This window comes from Nyctereutes procyonoides, unplaced genomic scaffold (assembly GCF_905146905.1).
Source record: "Nyctereutes procyonoides isolate TBG_1078 unplaced genomic scaffold, NYPRO_anot_genome, whole genome shotgun sequence".
Lineage (NCBI taxonomy): Eukaryota > Metazoa > Chordata > Mammalia > Carnivora > Canidae > Nyctereutes > Nyctereutes procyonoides.
The window spans coordinates 25,995,611-26,014,962 of NW_026575159.1; the positions used below are offsets into that span (position 1 = coordinate 25,995,611).

Below are 19,352 nucleotides of genomic sequence, written 5' to 3' on the forward strand. Positions count from 1 at the left end.
ACATCCTTACAGTGGGAAGCAAAGTTGGTAGCCTGCTATCTCCAGCAGCCTCCTGACCTCCAACTGCCCAAATTCCCAGAGTGTGCTCCCCAAGCTTCCCTTCACAAGCAAGCACCCCAAAATCACAGCCTATCTTCCTCTTTCTGCTACTTCATCTCCATGCAACTCTCTTGCCTTCTGGATTCTTCCTCCACGATGCTGGACTAGAGGCCTCTCTGCTGTCCTCTTCACCTTTGTTCACCTGTAACACCAACACTTCCTCAGCACCTACCGTGCCAGCACCTTGCAGCGGGCACCAATTACCAAGGTGATGAAGATGGTGCTGTTCTCTGAAGCTCACTGTCTAGCACAGACATGGGAATTTATTTCACTACACTTCACTATATTTTCACTACATTTCCAACGGACGCTATACAACTGCATACTTCTGCTCACTGTGTTAGCAACTCAACAGGCAGTGACTAAAATCACTGAGCTTAGCTGGCTGGTGGACACATTTCTCAGTAAGCTGGAGAAGTCTAACTATAAGGCACAAGGCAATACAGCTTCCTCCTAAAGTACTCCCCACATGAAGCATGGAAGCACAAAACTAAAGGGTGCTCCACCCTGAAAGATGAGTACTCACCTTCGTGAGCCCAGATATGACGCTGGAGATCTGAGCCATTCTTCATGAAATAGAAATCACAGTACGGGCACTTCATGGCTCGCTTCCCAATCAGACCTTTCAGCTGAACCCTCCTCCCGAGAACCTCAGAAATAGTGCTCATGGACACCTCTGGAAGAAAAGCAGGGGGGTCCATCAGAAGCCAAAGAGGATAGGCTCCCGAGAGACATAGGAGACTGCCTGGATGCCCTGGCCAACCCCAGCAGCACTCAGGTGACCAATCAAGATGTGCCCCCTGGAGTCATGTGGTAGGATTTTTGCCTAAAAATTAAACCGGAATCTAATCAAGTCTCAGATCTAAATATCCATAAGCATAAAATGTGAGGGATGGAGAAACAATACCGTGAGGCACCATCAGACAAATGCAGGACATGAAATCACCTACAGGAAAAGCAATTCAGTCCCTTCCAATAAGTCACTGTCACGAGAACAAAAGTGGAGTGGGGTGACCCACGGAATTTAAGAAACTCAATTGACATAACAACTAAAGGCAAAATGTCTGGGTCCTGATTCAAACAATCTTGTATTGACTGAGGAAATCTTAAATGAACTAATCCTAGGTAATAGTAATGGAAATAACGAATTACTATTAATTGTTTGTTTTAATGTGACCTGGTGGTTATGTTACAAAAGACACCGATTAGTTGGAGATGCATCCAACGTTCTTTTATGAGGAAGTTACATACGTGTGAGACATACTTTAAGATATTCTAGAACATGGGACACCTGGGTAGCTCAGTGGTTGAGCGTCTCCCTTTGGCTCAGGTCATGATCCTGGGGTCCTGGGATCGAGTCCTGTATCAGGCTCCCTGCTCAGCAGAGAGTCTGCTTCTCCCTCTGCCTCTGCCTCTCCTCTTGCTTGCTTGCTCTCTCTCTCTCTCGCAAATAAATAAAATCTTAAAAAAAAAAAAAGATATTCCAGAACAAAAACTTTTGAAGGTCAATCCATAAAACAAGTCTGACAAAATGCTCACAAGTACAGAAGCTGAGCTGTTGAGGATACCTGGGGGTTCCTCATATTATCCTGTGTGTTGTATATATGTGAAGTTTAGACCAAAGACAACACCTCACAAATGTTCATGAGCAAAGGCTGTCCAATCTGAACAAGCATCCTCGGCTCACACTGGACACAGGCTGGAACAGGAAAGGTAGAATGAGGCCATCAGAGAATCCCATAACCCACGTGTTCCCACACAGATGAAGGCCTTAAGGCTCTACCTGTTCCCAGATAAAACATGAGTGTTGGTGAACTCCGTTATTTCTTTACTTTTCTCTAGTATCATTTATGATCCCAGTGAGTCAATGCCCTAACACAGGGGCAGATATAAAAGACACATGGATGAAGGGAAAAGCGCACCCACCTTACCTATTCCTCCTTCATACCATACACAGCACCTGCATCTATGCTCTCGGGCCTGCCCCATATGACACCAGGGATCTGCGGATGGGCCTTAACCCTTAACAGCCTTCCCCACGGCCCTCACAGGGGTCAGGGAAGTGCCAATGACCAGAACACAAGGGGTCAGTGCACCAAGATTGGGGTATGGGGGGAGCCCTGCTCCCAGCCGGGAGTCCCCAAATCCTCCCCAAGGATGGGACTCCCAGGAAAAACACAGAGAATAAACAGGAAGTAATTGAGCAGAGGGGAGGAAATGGGTCCCAGGTGGAGAAAACAGGTGTGACAGGTATGAATGGCTCGTGCTTCACACCTCTGAGTGTGAAGAGACCAGCGTGGGGAGACCCGAGGTGACGGTCACTCCAACTCAGCACGGCTCCTCACAGACCACCATGACGGGCAACAAACTTTTCACAGGCACCCAGGCAGCTGAGTCTAGGTCAGACCTGCTTGTAAGTGACCCATCCGAAGGTACTAGGACATTAAAAGGGAGGGGGAGATGGGAGTGTGGGAACATGCATCAGAAGACCAGATGAAGGGATAAAATGAAGTGAATAATTACAACAACTCCCCACCATTAAATAAAGGTAATTGTTTCCCTAAATTCACTCATACTTTCATCCCCCTTCATTTCCATTTCGTGCAGTTGATATATAATGCTGAGTTTTTAAAACAAACATAAGCAGTTTAAAATTAATCTCCTCTCCAAAATGCATAACCTTACCGGGATGGTTGGTCTTGATGTGCGACTTTATCAGTCGGTCTTCTGAAAAAGACTTTTCACACACTGGACAAGAATAACTCCTTTTATCCTTAACAGAAAGAGAGTACAATCAATGGAGTGTCTCATTTAACCCTGGGCTCCATGAAAAAACCACCACCATCACCACCACCTCCCCCACCACGGCCACCATTGCCACCACCGCCACCACAGCTAGACCACAGTGCACCTCTGCAAACACGTGACATGCCACCTGCACCTGGCCCACACACCTGGGGAGCTCTGGAGTGTTGGGGAATGGTACTGGCTCCATTTCAGAAGGGAGGGATGGGGCTTACACATGACGGTCCGGTGGAGGTGGGCAGGCCAGCAGAGGGCAGGGCTCCGCCTCGAGGTCTACCACACAGACCAGCGGCGCTCCACGACCCGACGTGTATTATGTCCTCCAATGCTCTCTGCGTGGTGTGTGGGGGGTTTCACAGAAGTTACTTTACTGAGACTCACAATCACTTTCAATTGGCAGGCATTATGATGCTCACATTACAGATTAAGAAATGAGGCCAAGTCATTGAGAGGAGGAGCCGACCTTTGGACCCAAGACGCCCACTCCAGGCTGCTCCTACTACTCCCAAGGCCTGTGTCCCACTGAGGCTGCAGGTAAGGTGTTTGCTCTACACTGCGCCTGGCCTCACAGGTCTGGCTAACTGCCATGCTACATCCCACCACGGGAGCAGCTCTTGTGAATCATCAAGCTAGCTTCTACCCATTTGCCTGTTCCTTCAGCTCATTGTAGGGCTATTTCATATGCCAATTTTCCCCAAAGGGTGGGTGTTATGGGTTAAACTGTGTCCCCTGCAAAATTCATATATTGAAGCTCTAACCCCCAGTAGTACTTCAGGATGAGACCTGAGCTAGAAACAGGGTCATTGCAGATGCAATTAGTGAAGATGAAGTCCTTAGGGGAGACTTAACTCCTACATGACTGGTGTCCTTATTTTTAAAAAAAAAAAGGAAATTTGGACACAGACACGCATACGGGGGGGGGATGCCATGTGAATAAGGAGGCAGAAATCCAGGTGATGAATCTGCAAGCCAAGAAACAACAAAGATTGCTGGCAAACACCAGAAGCTAGGAGAGAAGCAAAGAAGAGACTCTCTCTCATGGCCCTCAGGAGGAAATAACCCTGCTGACACCTTGATCTTGGAATCCTGGCCTCCAGAACTGTGAGACCATAAACATCGTTGTTTATGCCACTTGGCGGTCCAGGGGCTCTAGGCACTAACACGGGTGAGCTGACCAAGGGAAAGGGCTGTAGCTGGACTCTATCTGTGCTACAGGTGATCCACACCTGGGAGAGACTACCAGACGGCACACAGCTTTGTGTGTGAGTTTGCTCCCACACTCAGTGTCCCCAATAGGAAAGACAACCAAGTGAGGCAGTGTCGGTACAAACTTACCAAGCAGAGAAACACCCACAATGAGCTTCAAAGTGCAATTGGTATTATTAACAAACTTTACAAGCCCATAAGAAATGCAGGAGCTGTGACTGCAAGGAAAGGTATTGGGCTGTGCTGTGTGTGTTCTGGAGGATGTTAATAGTCCATGACTGCTTCAATTTATAGAACAAATTCCCACCATTTACTGTCCACCTACCTATTAGGAGCTCAGCACTGCACCAAATGCTCCTCATGCCATAGTAAACGAATAAGCCGCCCCAAAATGCAGTCTCCTTATACCAATATATAATAATAGCAACAATAGTGACCATTTCTGAAGAACTTATTCATGCAGAGTGCTGCACTCTACATACCACACCCCATGAGGCATTTGAGAAGCTGCCCAAGGTCACACGACCCCCCCAGGGGCAGAGGTGGCCATCCAAACTAGACCTCTGTACTCCCGAGTTTCTGCTCCCCTAAGACAGTGACTAGGAGTACAGACTCAGGGCTCCCAGTCCCTAGGTTCAAACCCTGGTTTCACCACTTATTAGCTGGGGGAACTTTGGGCAAGTGACTTCACCTGTCAATGCCCTGGTTTCTTTGTAAAATGGCAATAAAAGTAGCCTCCTTGTTAGGAGGGAAAAAAAGAAATTAAAAACACATAAGGGGGACTTCCAATTTCTAGTCCAGCATGTAAGAATCTCAGAAGTCTCCACTTCATCCTAACAACAAATGAAATGCTGTACAAACTGAAAACACAACAACTCTTCTTAATCTGTAAGAGACAGGAGGTCATAGGCAAACCACTGCCCCGCAAACTGGAAAGAAGGCAGAGAATCACAAACTTATTGGAGCAGAAACCCACAAGCAGAACCCCCCCCCCCCTAAGAACCAGGCCCAGGGCAGGGAAACTAGGACTGGAATTAATGTACTGCTGGAAACTCACAATAGACAAGTAGAGTTAAAATGTCCAGGGGCATCCACTTTTCTGAGTTTTCTCCTCAGGCACTTGACTTCGTACTACAGTGAGTATCAGAGAAAAACCCAGGCTTCACAGGAAGAGGGGAAAAGGAACCATTTCAAAATACCCCACATCATTCGATTCTTCTTCCCAAGGCCTGCCTCCAGGGGAAACCAGTTACCCAGAGCCAAACCTGTTGGGGTATTACCAGAGACTAAGCCACCCAGGGGAAGGGCAATACCCCGACCTGCCCCCTACAGCCTTCCATATCAGAGAAAGGACATACCCAAACCCAGCCCACTTCAATCATCGTTTCCCACCTAAGAGCGTTGGGGGGAAAAACACTGGTGAAGTTCAGTCCAGGAGCAGAGAGGCTCACTAACAGACTGACACCTAGTCACAGGATTCTAGAATGACCCCCCCCACACCCTACCAAAACATTAATAAAGGCCTATTTACAGTAGTACCTTGGACCCATTCCTGTCCAGCTATGAAGGAAGAAAAAAACAAGACACACCAAGAGGCAAAAAAAAAAAAAAAAAAAAAAAAAAAAAAAAACACAGTCTAAAGTGACAGAGCAAGCATCAGAACCAGACTCGGATATGGCAAGGATGCTGGAATTATCAGACTGAGCATTTAAAACTACTCTGACATGCATGCTCAGGGCTCTACTGGATGAAGTAGACAGCATGCAAGAGGAGATGGGCAATGTAAGCAGAGAGATGAAAATTCTCAGAAAGAACCAACAAAGAAATGCTAGAGGTCAAATCACTGCAACAGAAAAATGCATCTGATGGGTGTAGTAGGAGACCAAACACAGCTGAGGAAAGTCCTGAGCTTAGGGATATTTCCAAAGAAACCTCTAAAACTAAAAAGCAGGCAGGAAAGAAGACTGATGAAGACAGAACAGAATATCCAAGGACTGTGGGACAACAAATGGTGTAATGTACACATAATGGGTACATGAGAAGATGAAAAGAGATAAAAGAACTGAAGAAATATTTGAAACAATAATATCTGACAATTTCCCTAACAGGATGTCGAACACCAAGACAGATCCAGAGAGCTCAAGGAATACCAAATAGGAGTAATCCCAAATAAACTACACCTATCATGTTCAAACTACAAAAAAACCAAAGTTAAAGAAAAAATACTGAAAGAAGCCAGAGATATAAACAAAATAAAATATAGAAGAGTAAAGATAAGAACCTAATTTCTCAGAAACCGTGTAAACAAGAAGAGAATGGAATAAAGTATTCACAGGGCTAAAAGAAAAGAAAAAAAATCACCAACCCAGAATTCTGTACCCTGTAAAAGTATCCTTCAAAAATGGAGAAACAAACTTTCTGAAGCAAACAAAAATTGAAGGAATCTGTTACCAGTAAGATCTGTCTTACAAGAAATATTAAAATAAGATAAAGTCAGAAACTTGATCCACATAAATAAAGTTAGAGTACTGGAGAATGGAGAAGTAAAGGTAAAATAAAAACTTTTATTTATCTTAATCTTAATTGATCTAACAGAAAGTTTCTTCAAAATAGTAACACAACAATGTATTCAAAAATGTATGCTTACTATATACATACACTTGTATATAAGTGATATAAATATCAGCAATGATACAAGGGGTAGGAAGAAGAAATTATGATTATTTTGTTATTACAAGGTACTCACACTATCCATAAAGTGGAACAGTGCCATTTGAAAGTCATCTTTGATTATATGTAAACATATACTGCAAGTTCTAGGGTAACCCCTAGAAAAAGTTTAAAAAAAAAAAGTGTAAGTGATATGCTAAGAGAAGAGAGAAAATGAAATCATATAAAATGCTCAATTAAAACTCTAAACAAGGGGTGCTTGGGTGGCTCAATCGGTTGGTCGTCTGCCTATGGCTCAGGTCATGATCTCAGGGTCGTGGCATCGAGCCCTGAATCAGGCTCTCTGCTCAGGGGGAGTCTGCTTCTCCTTCTCCCTCTGCCCCTGCCTGACCTTGCTCTCTCATTCACTCTTTCAGGTAAATAAATAAAATCTTAAAAAAAAAAATAAAACTACAAATGATGGGAAAGAAAAAGATTGGAAGACAAGGACAGAGAACATGGGCAACAATTAGAAAACACAACAAATATGATAAATATTAATTCAACTATTCACTAATCATTTTGACTATCAATGACCTAAATATTAAAAGACAGGGATTGCCAGATTGGATCAAAGAGCAAGATGCAACTATATGTGGGCTGTAAGAAACCCACTTTAAAGACATATGCAGATTAAAAGGACATGATACCAGGCTAACACTAATCAAAAGAAAGGGGAGGTAGCTTTATTAATTTCAAGCAGAACAGACTTCAAGGACAGTTATCGGTGACAAAAAGGGGCATTACATAATATTGAAGGGGTTAACTCTCCAAGAAGACATAATAATCTTTAACATATACGCATCTAACAACAGAGTTGAAAAGTATGAGGCAAAAACTAGAATGGCAAGGAAAAATAGATGAGGCCCCTACTTTAGCTGGAGGCTTCAAGACCCCTCTACCAGAAATGGACAGATCCAACGGGCAGAAAATGGGCGAGGACACAGTTGAATTCAACAACACCATCAGTCAACTGGGTGTAATTGACATCTACAGACTACTACATCCAACAATGGAAGAATAGACATCCTCAAGGTCACGCAGAACAGTCTGGGCCATAAAACAGGCCTCAACAACTTGAAAAGAATAGGTTCTGTGTACCCACAGAAGGTATAACACCGAGAGCGACCTCTAGGCTCTGGGCGTTACTTGTCAGTGTCAGTTCGGTGACTGTCACAAAGGTACCACTGTGGTGCAAGATGTCAACAGTGGGGCAGGTTGCATGTGTTTGGGGACGGCAAAATCTCTATACTTCCTGCTCAATTTGCAATGAACCTAAACCTGTTCTAAAAAATAAAGTTTATTAAGAGACAACACACACAAAGTACTTAGAATGGAGCCGGGCCTCTGGTGGGCACTCAATAAATCTGAAAGATGTTGCTGCTGTGGCTGTGGCGTTGTTACTAATGCAACTTGGCCTCAGATAACAGACCTTGTGGGTTAACGCACCCTAGGAATCTCCAAGACGGGGTTCTGAGTAAGTACCCTTCAAATTGCTTTATGGATTAGATGCTGCTGTTGCAGAACATCTCCAGAGAGGCTATTCCCTGGAGCATACTTAGGAGAAGGGTACTCAGTATTTAAAAACAAAACCAAAACCTAACAAAAGTCCCTTGGAACCACCAACAGTCTGGCTGCATGCCCCACAAAACATCTGGGTTCCAAGAGATGACTGCCAAGCTCAGGTGTCCAAGGGGTCCAGGGAGCTACTGTGAAACTGTCCTGAGCTTTGCGCCCAGGCAATGCTGCCCAGATTTCCACCCAGGCTACGGTGGGCTCTGGGCGCCCATCACTGTCCTCCTCTGCCCTTGACCCTTCCAGGTCACCCCATCACTCCCTGAGTCTGCATGCAGGAACAGGTACTAACAGACCATTTCTGAAAGATGCCCTGGACCTGGCTGGGCATCCTGGAGGAGGCCTGTGACCACCCCCAGCTGCCCCCAGTGCCCTCGTCAGCAGAGATGATGGAGGCGTTCAGCAGGGCTTTGAAGGAGTTTACAGTCATCCCGCTAGAGTCCTTGCTATTTGATTATTTTTTTCTTTTAATCTCTGATACTCTGAAAGCAATTTATCTTACAGCTTATCAGGGCCCCTCATTTCTTGATGCCTTTGAAGATTGTCAGAAGGACACAGGCGGTGGGACAGAGGCGGTAGGAGGGGGGGGGGGCTCTTAGGATTCTTTTTTTTTTTTTTTTTTTTTCTCAAGCCCCAGTTCCGTACCGGAGATGAAAACCCAAAGTGACACAGCAAACTTAAAAAGAGCGGTTGTTAAAAGAGTTCCTGGCAGAGGCGGAGAGCAAGAGGCCTGCACGGTAATGACAATCAAGGAGCCCAGCCCTCGGAGTTTGTTTGCTCCGGTGGAAATGGTCTTCAAAGCTACAAAGGACCCTTTGAAAGAAGAAAGGCCTCGGCAGGAGTGTGTGGCCTCAGTGTGGGATGCAGGCATCGCCCCAGGACTCAGGCTCAAGCCCCCACTCTTAATCCTGGATGGACTCTGCCTTGGTCTACTGCTCTAGAGCAGGTGCCTTGGCCCCCAAAGCAACGGGGCAGCTCTCAAGTCTAAAACCAGCAGCAGGTGGACGATATCAAAGCTGCCCCCTGCCACCAAGTGTATTAACTATCACATAAGTACTACTCCTACAAAATCTGTGACCTCAAGTTTAGGAAATTAGATGGGAGATTCCACGCTGAACAATGTGTCAGGAATAAAAGCCTAGTTATGGTGTCTGCTGTAACCATTCATTCCTCAGACCTTCCAAGGGCCCCTGTGACGTGCCAGGCACTGAGGAAAGAGGTATGAGACAGCGACCCTGCCCTCCCAGGGAGCTAGCAAGGGCCGCCAACAAACAGAGGCACAAAGTGTGACAAAGGCAGAAAAGGTGACACTAAAGTTGTGACTGAGGGACACCTGGGTGGCTCACGGGTTGAGTGTCTGCCTTCCGCTCACTTCATGATCCCGGGGTCCAAGGATCGAGTCCCCCATCGGGCTCCCTGCAGGGAGCCTGCTTCTCCCTCTGCCTGTGTCTCTGCCTCTCTCTGCGTCTCTCATGAATAAATAAATAAAATCTTTAAAAATAAATAAAGTTGTGACTGATTTGAACAAGGTAGAAACAAGCCCCACCCTCCCCAGCAAGAAAAGAAGGAACAGCCCCAAATGGGTTGCATTTGGGATTTTGTCTCAAGGATCCTCCTGTCCACTGAAAACATTGTTCTGCCAGCCGTGCCCCTTTGATCCTAGACCTCCGCTTGGCTCAGGGGAAGCTGCACTGTATACACAGGAAGCTCTGGGAGCCCGAGGTCTCCAGCACCGAGAACACACACCCAGAACAGGGCGACACAGACACAAAAGGGTCTGTGACCACGGAGGAAAAGACCATCCTCTCTCATAGCTCTTAGAAAAGAAAAACCCTGCATCCAATCACTTTAATTCAACCACTTTTTTCTCCACTTAAAAACAACAACAACAACAACAACAACAACAAAAACCAGACAAACCCATTTCTTTCCAGAAAGATATTGGAGGTAGTCCCTTCTACTTTCTCTGTGCTTTGTGGGCAATACGTTAGTTTATATCCAGCAAGCACATGCTACAATGTTTTAAAGGTGTGTGCCCTTATGGCCAAAACCAGAGCAAAGCAAACATTTTTCAAAGACAGGGACCAAGCACTAATTAGAAATATGTATTGAGAGGCCACGGCGGAAGGCTGGATGCCTCCTCCACGCCCCCATTCCTACCAACCCCCCACCCCCGCTACTGCTAATTAGGACGAGCTAGCTCAGACCATCCGCTCCCCTGTGCACCCGGACCTGTGTTGGGCCCCTCACAAACATCATCTCACTCAATTCCCACAGCGACCCGGGAGACACTTTACAGACCAGGTATCAGAGAGGTTAGGAAGTAGGGCACCTGGATGGCTCAGTGGTTGAGCGTCTCCCTTTGGCTCAGGTCATGATCCCGGAATCCCGGTATCGAATCCCGCATTGGGCTCCCTGCGGGGAGCCTGCTTCTCCTTCTGCCTGTGTCTCTGCCTCTCTCTGTGTCTCTCATGAGTCAATAAATAAAATCTTAAATAAAAAAGAGAGGTTAGGAAGTGAAGCCACACCCTGTGAGTGGTAGAGTCAGCACGTGATACCACAATGTGCCCATTCCCCAGTGTGGGCTGGTACTGCTCCAAGGGCCCGTAGATGGGCTGGTTACCTGCGAGGTTGTCTTAGAAGAAACGCAAGCTGAAGACAAAGGGAAAGACTGACATACCATGAACATCTACCATATGCTCCATTTCCTGTCATTTCAAACATGTCTATGGGGAGGGACTCTAGGGGCAGATTCCCTGGTCCCCCTCAAATTACAGTGGAGGCATGAGCCCAGCAACCTCTCACCCCATGTGATTGTGATTCAGGACGTCATGAATTACATCAACTGGGTCGTTAACTTATAAACTTATTTAGTGGGACACATAGGAGGTCACCCATCTGACACTACCATCTGGGACACCCAAGGACACACACTGATAAAGAAACCTACTGAAACATGGAAATGGGGCACCTCGGTGGCTCAGTCGGTGATCTCAGGGCCGTGAGATTGAGCCCCACATTGGGCTCTGAGCGAATCGTGGAGTTTACTTGAGATTCTCTCTCCCTTTGCCACCGCCACGCTGCCCCGCCCCCCGCTCTTGCTCTAAAATAAATAAATCTTAAAAAAAAAAAAATTTAAATAAATAAATCTTGAAGAATAGAAACAAAGGTCTCAGAAAACAATACTTAACCTCGGGTAGGGGTGCCTAATGCTAGTTATTTCTATTTTATTCTATGGCATTTCGTTTTTAAGATATACTTACTGGTTGTGACCCACTAAACCGTTTCACGGACCATGACCCAGGGACTGCAAAAACTGATCCAGGTGTGCCACACATTTTCTAGTCTATACACCACGACCTTGAGAGGTTAGAGATTTTGCCTCCCTTTGCCACCGCCACGCTGCCCCGCCCCCCGCTCTTGCTCTAAAATAAATAAATCTTAAAAAAAAAAAATTTAAATAAATAAATCTTGAAGAATAGAAACAAAGGTCTCAGAAAACAATACTTAACCTCGGGTAGGGGTGCCTAATGCTAGTTATTTCTATTTTATTCTATGGCATTTCGTTTTTAAGATATACTTACTGGTTGTGACCCACTAAACCGTTTCACGGACCATGACCCAGGGACTGCAAAAACTGATCCAGGTGTGCCACACATTTTCTAGTCTATACACCACGACCTTGAGAGGTTAGAGATGGTACCAAATTCTCAGGTTACAAATGAGAATACAGAGGCTCAGCAAATGACCAAGATCACGGAGGTGAATATGGGATCTAAGCTACAGGACCCTAGATCCCAAAGCCCCTGGCACCACACATGTTCCCTCCAGCCTCCCCTGCACAAACTCTGCACAGTGCTTTAAAAAGTGGGCTTGCTCCAGCAACATCCTTAACTACCACCCTTGGCTGGTTCTCCACATTTCCTTGATGCTAATACAGCTTTGACTGTAAGTCCCACCACCTGGTTCCTCCTGTGAGGATGTGGCGAGGGAGACCATAGTAAATGTACTCACGCCTTCCGATCACTGGGTGCATCATTAGGGAAGAAATGGTTAGGAGTCACAGAAATAGGAACTTGGCCAAATTATCCCAGGGTCCTAGAGCAGCCAAAACGGACCTGGATGGAGGCCCATGTGGGGCAGGGCAGGGGTTCAACTTAAAATTTCCTTAGTTTTTGCCCTGCATGAGAATCTGAGTTGAAATCAGGCAAGTGTTGACTCAGAGTCCAACCAGACTTTTAACACACCCGGCCCATCTCTCTGGGTCACAGCTAAGGGAATCAAGCCCCAGGCTGACCCTGTTGCGAGGTCACAACAGCACCCGCTCTCCCAAGCAAGGGAAACCCTTCCCTCACCAGAGTCCTCAGCTCAGCACCTTTACTTCATGAAGCTCATTCGTGCTATCTCACGGGACCCTCACCGCGACCCTGAGGAAGCAGGGTATATACTCACTCTGCCGTTACACATAAATCACATGATTCCCTTTCCACAAAATCCCCAGCCAGGCCAATCCATTGAACTAGAAAACAGATTAGTGGGTGCCAGGGGCTCGGGGAGGGAAAATAAGAAACATGGGGATTCCCGGGTGGCTCAGCAGGTTAGCGCCTGCCTTCAGCCCAGAGCATGATCCTGGAGTCCTGGAATCGAGTCCTACGTCGGGCTCCCTGCAGGGAGCCTGCTTCTCCCTCTTCCTGTCTCTCTCTCTCTCTCTCTCTCTCATGAATAAATAAACAAAATCTTAAAAAAAAATAAGAAATGCTAGCTCACAGAAGATCTCCTCACCAGGTCAACATTTCCCCGGTAACTGTGACTTTATTCCAGAAATAATTTACAGGCTCAAAATATAAATGTTGTCTAAACTTGAAATACTGGAACCTGTTTTCATAAACGATGCCATCTTGCTACACTGGCAGTACAGTCTGCGTGTTTCATGGAAAATGCTTTCAGTATTCTGGGGTAAATACAAAAGCTTCCCCTCGGTGTGCCTGCCTCATCTGCCGGGAGCGCCCCTCCTTGCCTCTCCCTTGGCCAAATCCTACTCATCGAGCGCAGAACCCCTCCTCCAGGCAGCCCTCCTTACCCCGACCAGGACCTCTCCAGGCGGTTGTGGGAGGGCAAGGGCACTTTGTGTTGGCCTCACTTACCCTCCCTCATTGCCCTATTGCTATTACTATCCTCTTGTCTATCCCCCCACGAAACAGGGCACCTTGAAAGCAGACAGGGGGTCTTACTCATGTCTGAAATCCCAATGCCTGGCACGCAGAGAAGGGCCCCTCTAGCCTGTGTCAGCGAGCTTCAGGGCCACAACAGCACATTTTCACCTTTAAAAGTGTCTCTCTGCAAATATCAGGGAGGGAAAAGACTGAAATCAAACTTTAACAACTTCTAAGAAAACGTTGAGTGTTGATGACAATCAGTATAGCACCCTGTGTTTATAAGGTGAACAGAGTCATGCTCCCTTATTCCCACTCTGCTCTTGTGGGAACTTCCAGGGACGTGTCATTAGTGCAGCACAAGCCAGAGCACATCAAGTATCCACACAGCCCCTGCTCTTGTGGCACAAAGCCTACCTGCACCACATTCCTCCCAAAGGTGTGCAAGTGTCCAGGACACCCGCCAGAAGGTGTGGCAGACGTTCAGGACTGTCTGCCCTGATCAACGGGCCAACCGGGGGCCAGCTACCCAATGACTCTGCACTGAAGGCTCCTGATCCGCCCTGTGGAGGAAACACTCCCCCTCGTGGAGGTGGTATAAGAATAGGACACGGGGGCCTGGACCACAGGATGAAAACAGATATCGTCACCCCTTTTCCCCAACACACCTTCTCAAGTGTCAACACTGGAGATATAAGCCTCCCTGAAGGAAGGTTCACAACCGTAGAAAGTTGAAAAGAGAAGCTTCTTTAAATGCCAGTTTATCAAGATAACTGAAAGCATATGAAATTGGGCTTAAGATCTTATGACACGTCTCTGATGGGCCCTACTGACCACAAGGACCAGGGACGCGGCTAGGCGGCCAAGCGCTGGTGTCCAGAGGCGAGTAGATGCCTGAGCTGGACCTGAGTTCCTCTGACACACGCAACGGGCAAGGAAACCGAGTATGGGCAAAACAGGCAGTCCCAACACTGAAATGCTATTTTACAACTTCCTCTTCTGTGTCAGCTGTCAGCCTCTGTTTCAAAGTCTCTCAATGCAGAGCATCAAGTCCCCAAACATAGAATAACTAATTACAACAGTCAGGTGGCATTCAACACCTACTCCACGTGAAGCACTGTTCTGGGACATTTATGCACATTTTCTCACCTCACTCTCCAGAGAACGGGTACACTGAGGCACGGGGCAAGTACATGGCTCCTCCTGAAGTCAGGTGCACGGCACACCAGGAGAGCCAGGGGGAAAACCCACAGTCTGGTTCCTGGTCTTACCTGCTACACCGCAAGGCTGCCCCCAGCACCCTGTCCCCACGTCAGCCTCACTCCCTCTTGACCTCATCGTAATGACTTCTGCTACCCAGTTTCCCCTGCCCTGAGACAGTACTGGGAGCACGACCAAGCTGACAGCAATTCTGTAGGGAAACAGGAAGAGCACACCTTTGTGCTCTACTCAGAAGGAGAGAAACGTGTGCGAAGAGGTACCAGGTGACATGCAGCAGCCGGCACACGCTCAACAACACAACACTGAGCCCAGTTCCAGTCCTTGCCATAGAACATTCCATCTTATCCTCCCAATAACCCGAGGGGATCTGTCTACATATACACGTGTGCACACATGTGCATTGTGTCTGCAGGCATGTAAAATTAGTGTACACACTCGTCTGTACATGTGTATAGAATACACTCGCGTGTGTCGATGCATATCTGTGTGTATACACACGTGTGCGTAGAAGACAGATATATGCTTTTTAATAGATATTTCATACAAGAGGCTACCAAGTCTCAGAAAGGACGAGTGACTTGCCCCAACATCCACAGCCTGTGCGAGTGCTGGAGACGGTGTCGGACCCCCAAGCATCCAACCCCAAAGCATGTGCCCTGACCTACCCCCTGCATCTACAACACCCTGACTTCACCCGTAGTGACAAACGACCCCAGCGTGAGTGATTTCCGTGCCAGAACACAGTGGAAGCACATCAAGTTGCCGAAGAAGCCTCTTGCTGTGCTCTCTGTGGTATAAAAAGGAATGCCATTAAAGCAGAACCACACCTGGGGCCAGCTGGGCCTCCTTACAACCTGAAGAAGGCTCAAATCACGCTCAGGTGGCGGCCCCTTGAGTGACGTGAGAATTTGCAAAAAGAAATAGTCATTCATTGTGTTACATCATCTTCCACCAAAGAATTAAACAAGTTTTACCATTATGAATATTAACAGCATCTTGGATTAAATTATCACTTTTTTTTTTTTTTAAGTAAATGTGCTTCACCATCTATCGCAGAGAGTCGACAACCACCACACAACAGGACGAGAGCGGTCATGATCATTTGCTGCCCTTTCCTGGCTGACCAAACAGTGTCTACTGCTTTGACAGGCACTATGGAATCTAACCCCCACACCGTGAGTGGCAGCTCTTATCACAAGTACCTCTCTTACTAATACCTCGTTGTAATGCCCTCTAAGAAATCCTTGCTTGCTTTCTACTCTGCAGATCCTCCAAGTTTCTCTCTGACGCTGGAAAAACTTGCACAGAAGGTGTATTTGTTTCAACCGAGTCATTCTGCGACACTTGGGTCTCTCCCTGCGAAAGGAACCCCAGGGCAAAGGCTTTGGGGAAGGGAGGAGTGCGCCCCGGGATGGATGTCTGCTCGCACAAACAGGCTCCCAGGAAGCAGGACGCAGCGAAGGGCGCAAAGGTGAGAAGCGGTGAGCAGCCGCTCGGGCTTGCTACTTACCAGCTCCGTGTGAGCTTTCAGATGTGCCTGCAGCTTGTATTTATCTGGAGTGTTGTAGTCGCAGCCGTCGGTGGGACACTTCAGCAAGATGTTGCTGTGCTTCTGAATAACGTGGCGCTTGAGGCAGTTCTTGGTGATGGAGGAGTACTGGCACTGAGAACAGTGGTGCAGGTGCTCCCGCGTGTGCGTGCGCACGTGCATGTCAAAGTGCACCTGGTACCAAAAAAGTTTGCCTAAAACAACACCGTCACGTGAGAACAAGGAAGTTTCTTTTACACCGAATTTGATTTTCTTGTTATTTTTTCCCCCTATAATGTGTAGCACTGTCTCTGGCCTGTCCAGGTCACCCTTCACCCTTTCCTCATTTCTGTCTGGAAATTACCTTTCAAAGGTGGGAGGGAGGAGACCTGAAGGGCGCTGCTATGTCTGCATGGTGTCAGAGCTGGGAGAGCAGGGAACAAATATTTCCTGAGGACCAATGACAGTGCCAAATATGACTGTGCACATGCATAAGTCAGAGTCTCTAAGCTCTGCTGAGCCCCCGGGGCCAGCGCAGGGCGTCCTGCTCCCAGTGCTGCCAGCAACCCAGGAGATGCAGAGGCCGCACATGCTTGCCCTGCACGCTGCGAGGGCTCTATGCAGGGCTCCCCACCAAGAGCTGCGCTGACCACATGGCCACAAGTTATGCTATTCTTCACATGTGCCGTGTGCCCGTAACAATTCCCATTAGCTCCAGTTCTGGCAGAGGTCCTGGGATAAAGTGCTGCGTGTGCCCGACCACGTCAGTGCGGCTAACTGCCTGTCTCCACAGAGGCTCCACGTGCTAACCTCTAACGCAGGGGGCCACCTGTTGCTATCTACAAATGATGAAGAACAGCTCATTCAGAAGTGGTTTTTTTGCAGACATGAGCTCCCATCAGACACCAGGGGACCCAAAACAAGCTGGGGACGGGTGGGGCTGCTGGGATCAGAGCTCACCCAGCCGCTTGCCCAGCGCTGCCTCTCCTTACCACAGTATTCACACTCCAGGTCCCCGTACACCTTCCGGATCCTCTCGCACAGACCAGTGTTCATCCGTCTCTTCTGTAAACCGTCCAGGATCTTCATGAACGCGCTGATGCCGGCCCGGTGCTCGGAGGCAGGTGTGCACGAGTCAGGCTGGGGCAGGGCCACGTCCCCTCCATCTGCTGCCAGCGCAGGGTGTGAGGCCTCAGCTGCGTCTGAGCCGAGGCACCTACCAGGATCTGGTCCCTCAGATGGGAGGGCAGCCCCTTCCTGCCCCGACCCCGGCGGGCTCTCGGCACCCTGAGTCTCCTGGTTTGCCTCTGTGCTTCTGGCCTCAGGCTGCAGTGGTGTGACTTCTTCGCCCTGAGTCTGGGAGGAGGCTCCGTGCGGGGCATCCAAGGTGTCCTCGGGAGCAGTGCGAGCCTCCGAGGAGGAGGTATCACTCTTTAACAAAAACCCATCGGAAACCACTGCACACGAATGCGGGTCCGAGGAGTCCACAGTGGCTTCTGACTCACAGGGTGGCAGGGCAGCACTTTGGGGATGGGGGGTGGCTGCGTGCACAGGTGGGGCAGGCTCTCCCATAGAGGCCTCAGGCTCCTTCTGTCCCTCCTCAGGCTGGGCATCTGCAGGGCAGGCGGCCTCCTTGGGCGCATTCACCCCCTGGCACACAAACTCCTCCTCTGCCAGCTGCAGCTGGCCCCCCAAGGCTTCTTGCTGGATGTCCCCGCCAGGCTCCAGGAGGCAGAAGCTCTGGTTGATGGAGCTGGTGAAGAGCCCAGTCTCCTGTGCAGCCCCATGGGCCTCGCGGATGTGGGAGCGCAGCCTGATGGAACTGACAAACTTCTTGAGGCATATGGCACAGACATACACGAAGGGGTGCTTCCTGACGTGTAGCTCCAGCGCCTGGTACTTGGTGGCCCCGTGGCCACAGAGCTCGCAGGCAAAGGGCCACTTGTCCCCGTGCACCAGCATGTGACGGTCGCGGTCCAGCTCATTCTTGAACTTGCGCTCGCAGATGTGGCAGTCGTAAAGCAGCTGCCGCTTGCCCTCCCTGGTCATCAGGCAAAGCTCGTCCAAGGCCTCCTTGACCTTCTGGTCCTGGGGATCGTGCGCATCTCGGATGTGCTTGATGAGGTTCTTGACATCAGAGTACTTCTTCTTGCAGAAGCGGCAGTGCTGCTTGATCTTCTTGTGCACGCGCTCAACATGCACTTTGAGATGCCCTTTGCTCAGGCAGGTGAAAGAGCAGTAGTCGCAGGCGAACTTCTCACCGGTGTGTTTGCGCAGGTGCACGTTCAGGTTGGCCTTGATGGCGCTGGCGTAGCTGCAGTGGGAGCACTTGTAGGGCTTCTCATTGGTGTGGATCCTCAGGTGGGCCTGCAGCGAGTGCTTGAACTTGAAGACCTTGTTGCAGTACTCACATGTGAAGATCTTGAGTTGAGTGGGCCCTAGCCTAGAAAGAGACAACAGCACCGTTGTTACAGGTGGAGGCACAGCACCTCCCCAAGGACCTTCAGTTCCTCCGTAGGAACCAGACACCAAAGGCTCATGGTAAACGAAATGGCACTGAGCAGGACCACAGGGCCGAGTATGGGACCCTGTTCCTCAAGGCCTCACGGTGTTGGACAGTGTGGGGAGGAGACAGGTCAGCACACACTTGCACGACAGCACGGTCGGTGGTGACAGGAACACAGGATGGGGGGAGAGGGAGAAAGAGGGAGAGAGAGAAATATCTAACCAGGACCGAGGTAGAAGAGAGACTTGCTGAAGAGGAGATGTCTGAGCCCAAGGCTTACAGAAGGAGAGGGAGGCAAGAGGAGAAAGAGGACGGAGGATATGTCATTCACACCGCACAGGACAACCAGCTGTGCCCCAAAGCCGACCTGGATGTATTCCGGCTACACAACTGGTTGTCCCGGAATGAGCTCCATCAGCTCCACCAGATTATACAATCTGCCTGGGTTTTTGTTTTGTTTTCTGTTTTGCAATTTTATTTATTTGACAGAGAGAGAGAGAGAGAGAGAGAGCGAGCACAGATGCACAAGCAGAGGAAATGGGGAAGCAGG

At 48.5% G+C, this 19,352-nt stretch overlaps 1 protein-coding gene across 4 annotated transcripts in view; it reads right to left on the reverse strand.

Moving 5' to 3' along the window:
* Window positions 1-19,352, reverse strand: part of ZFAT (zinc finger and AT-hook domain containing) — a 273,128-nt gene that overhangs the window by 86,008 nt on the left and 167,768 nt on the right. For all 4 annotated transcript variants that reach the window (XM_055314428.1, XM_055314427.1, XM_055314426.1 and 1 more), the window contains 4 exons: window positions 17,289-18,739; window positions 16,279-16,511; window positions 2,785-2,872; window positions 626-775 (listed from right to left, as the gene is read on the reverse strand). In XM_055314428.1, coding sequence (XP_055170403.1) covers window positions 626-775; window positions 2,785-2,872; window positions 16,279-16,511; window positions 17,289-18,739 — 1,922 coding nt within the window. The remainder of the gene's footprint in view (window positions 1-625; window positions 776-2,784; window positions 2,873-16,278; window positions 16,512-17,288; window positions 18,740-19,352) is intronic.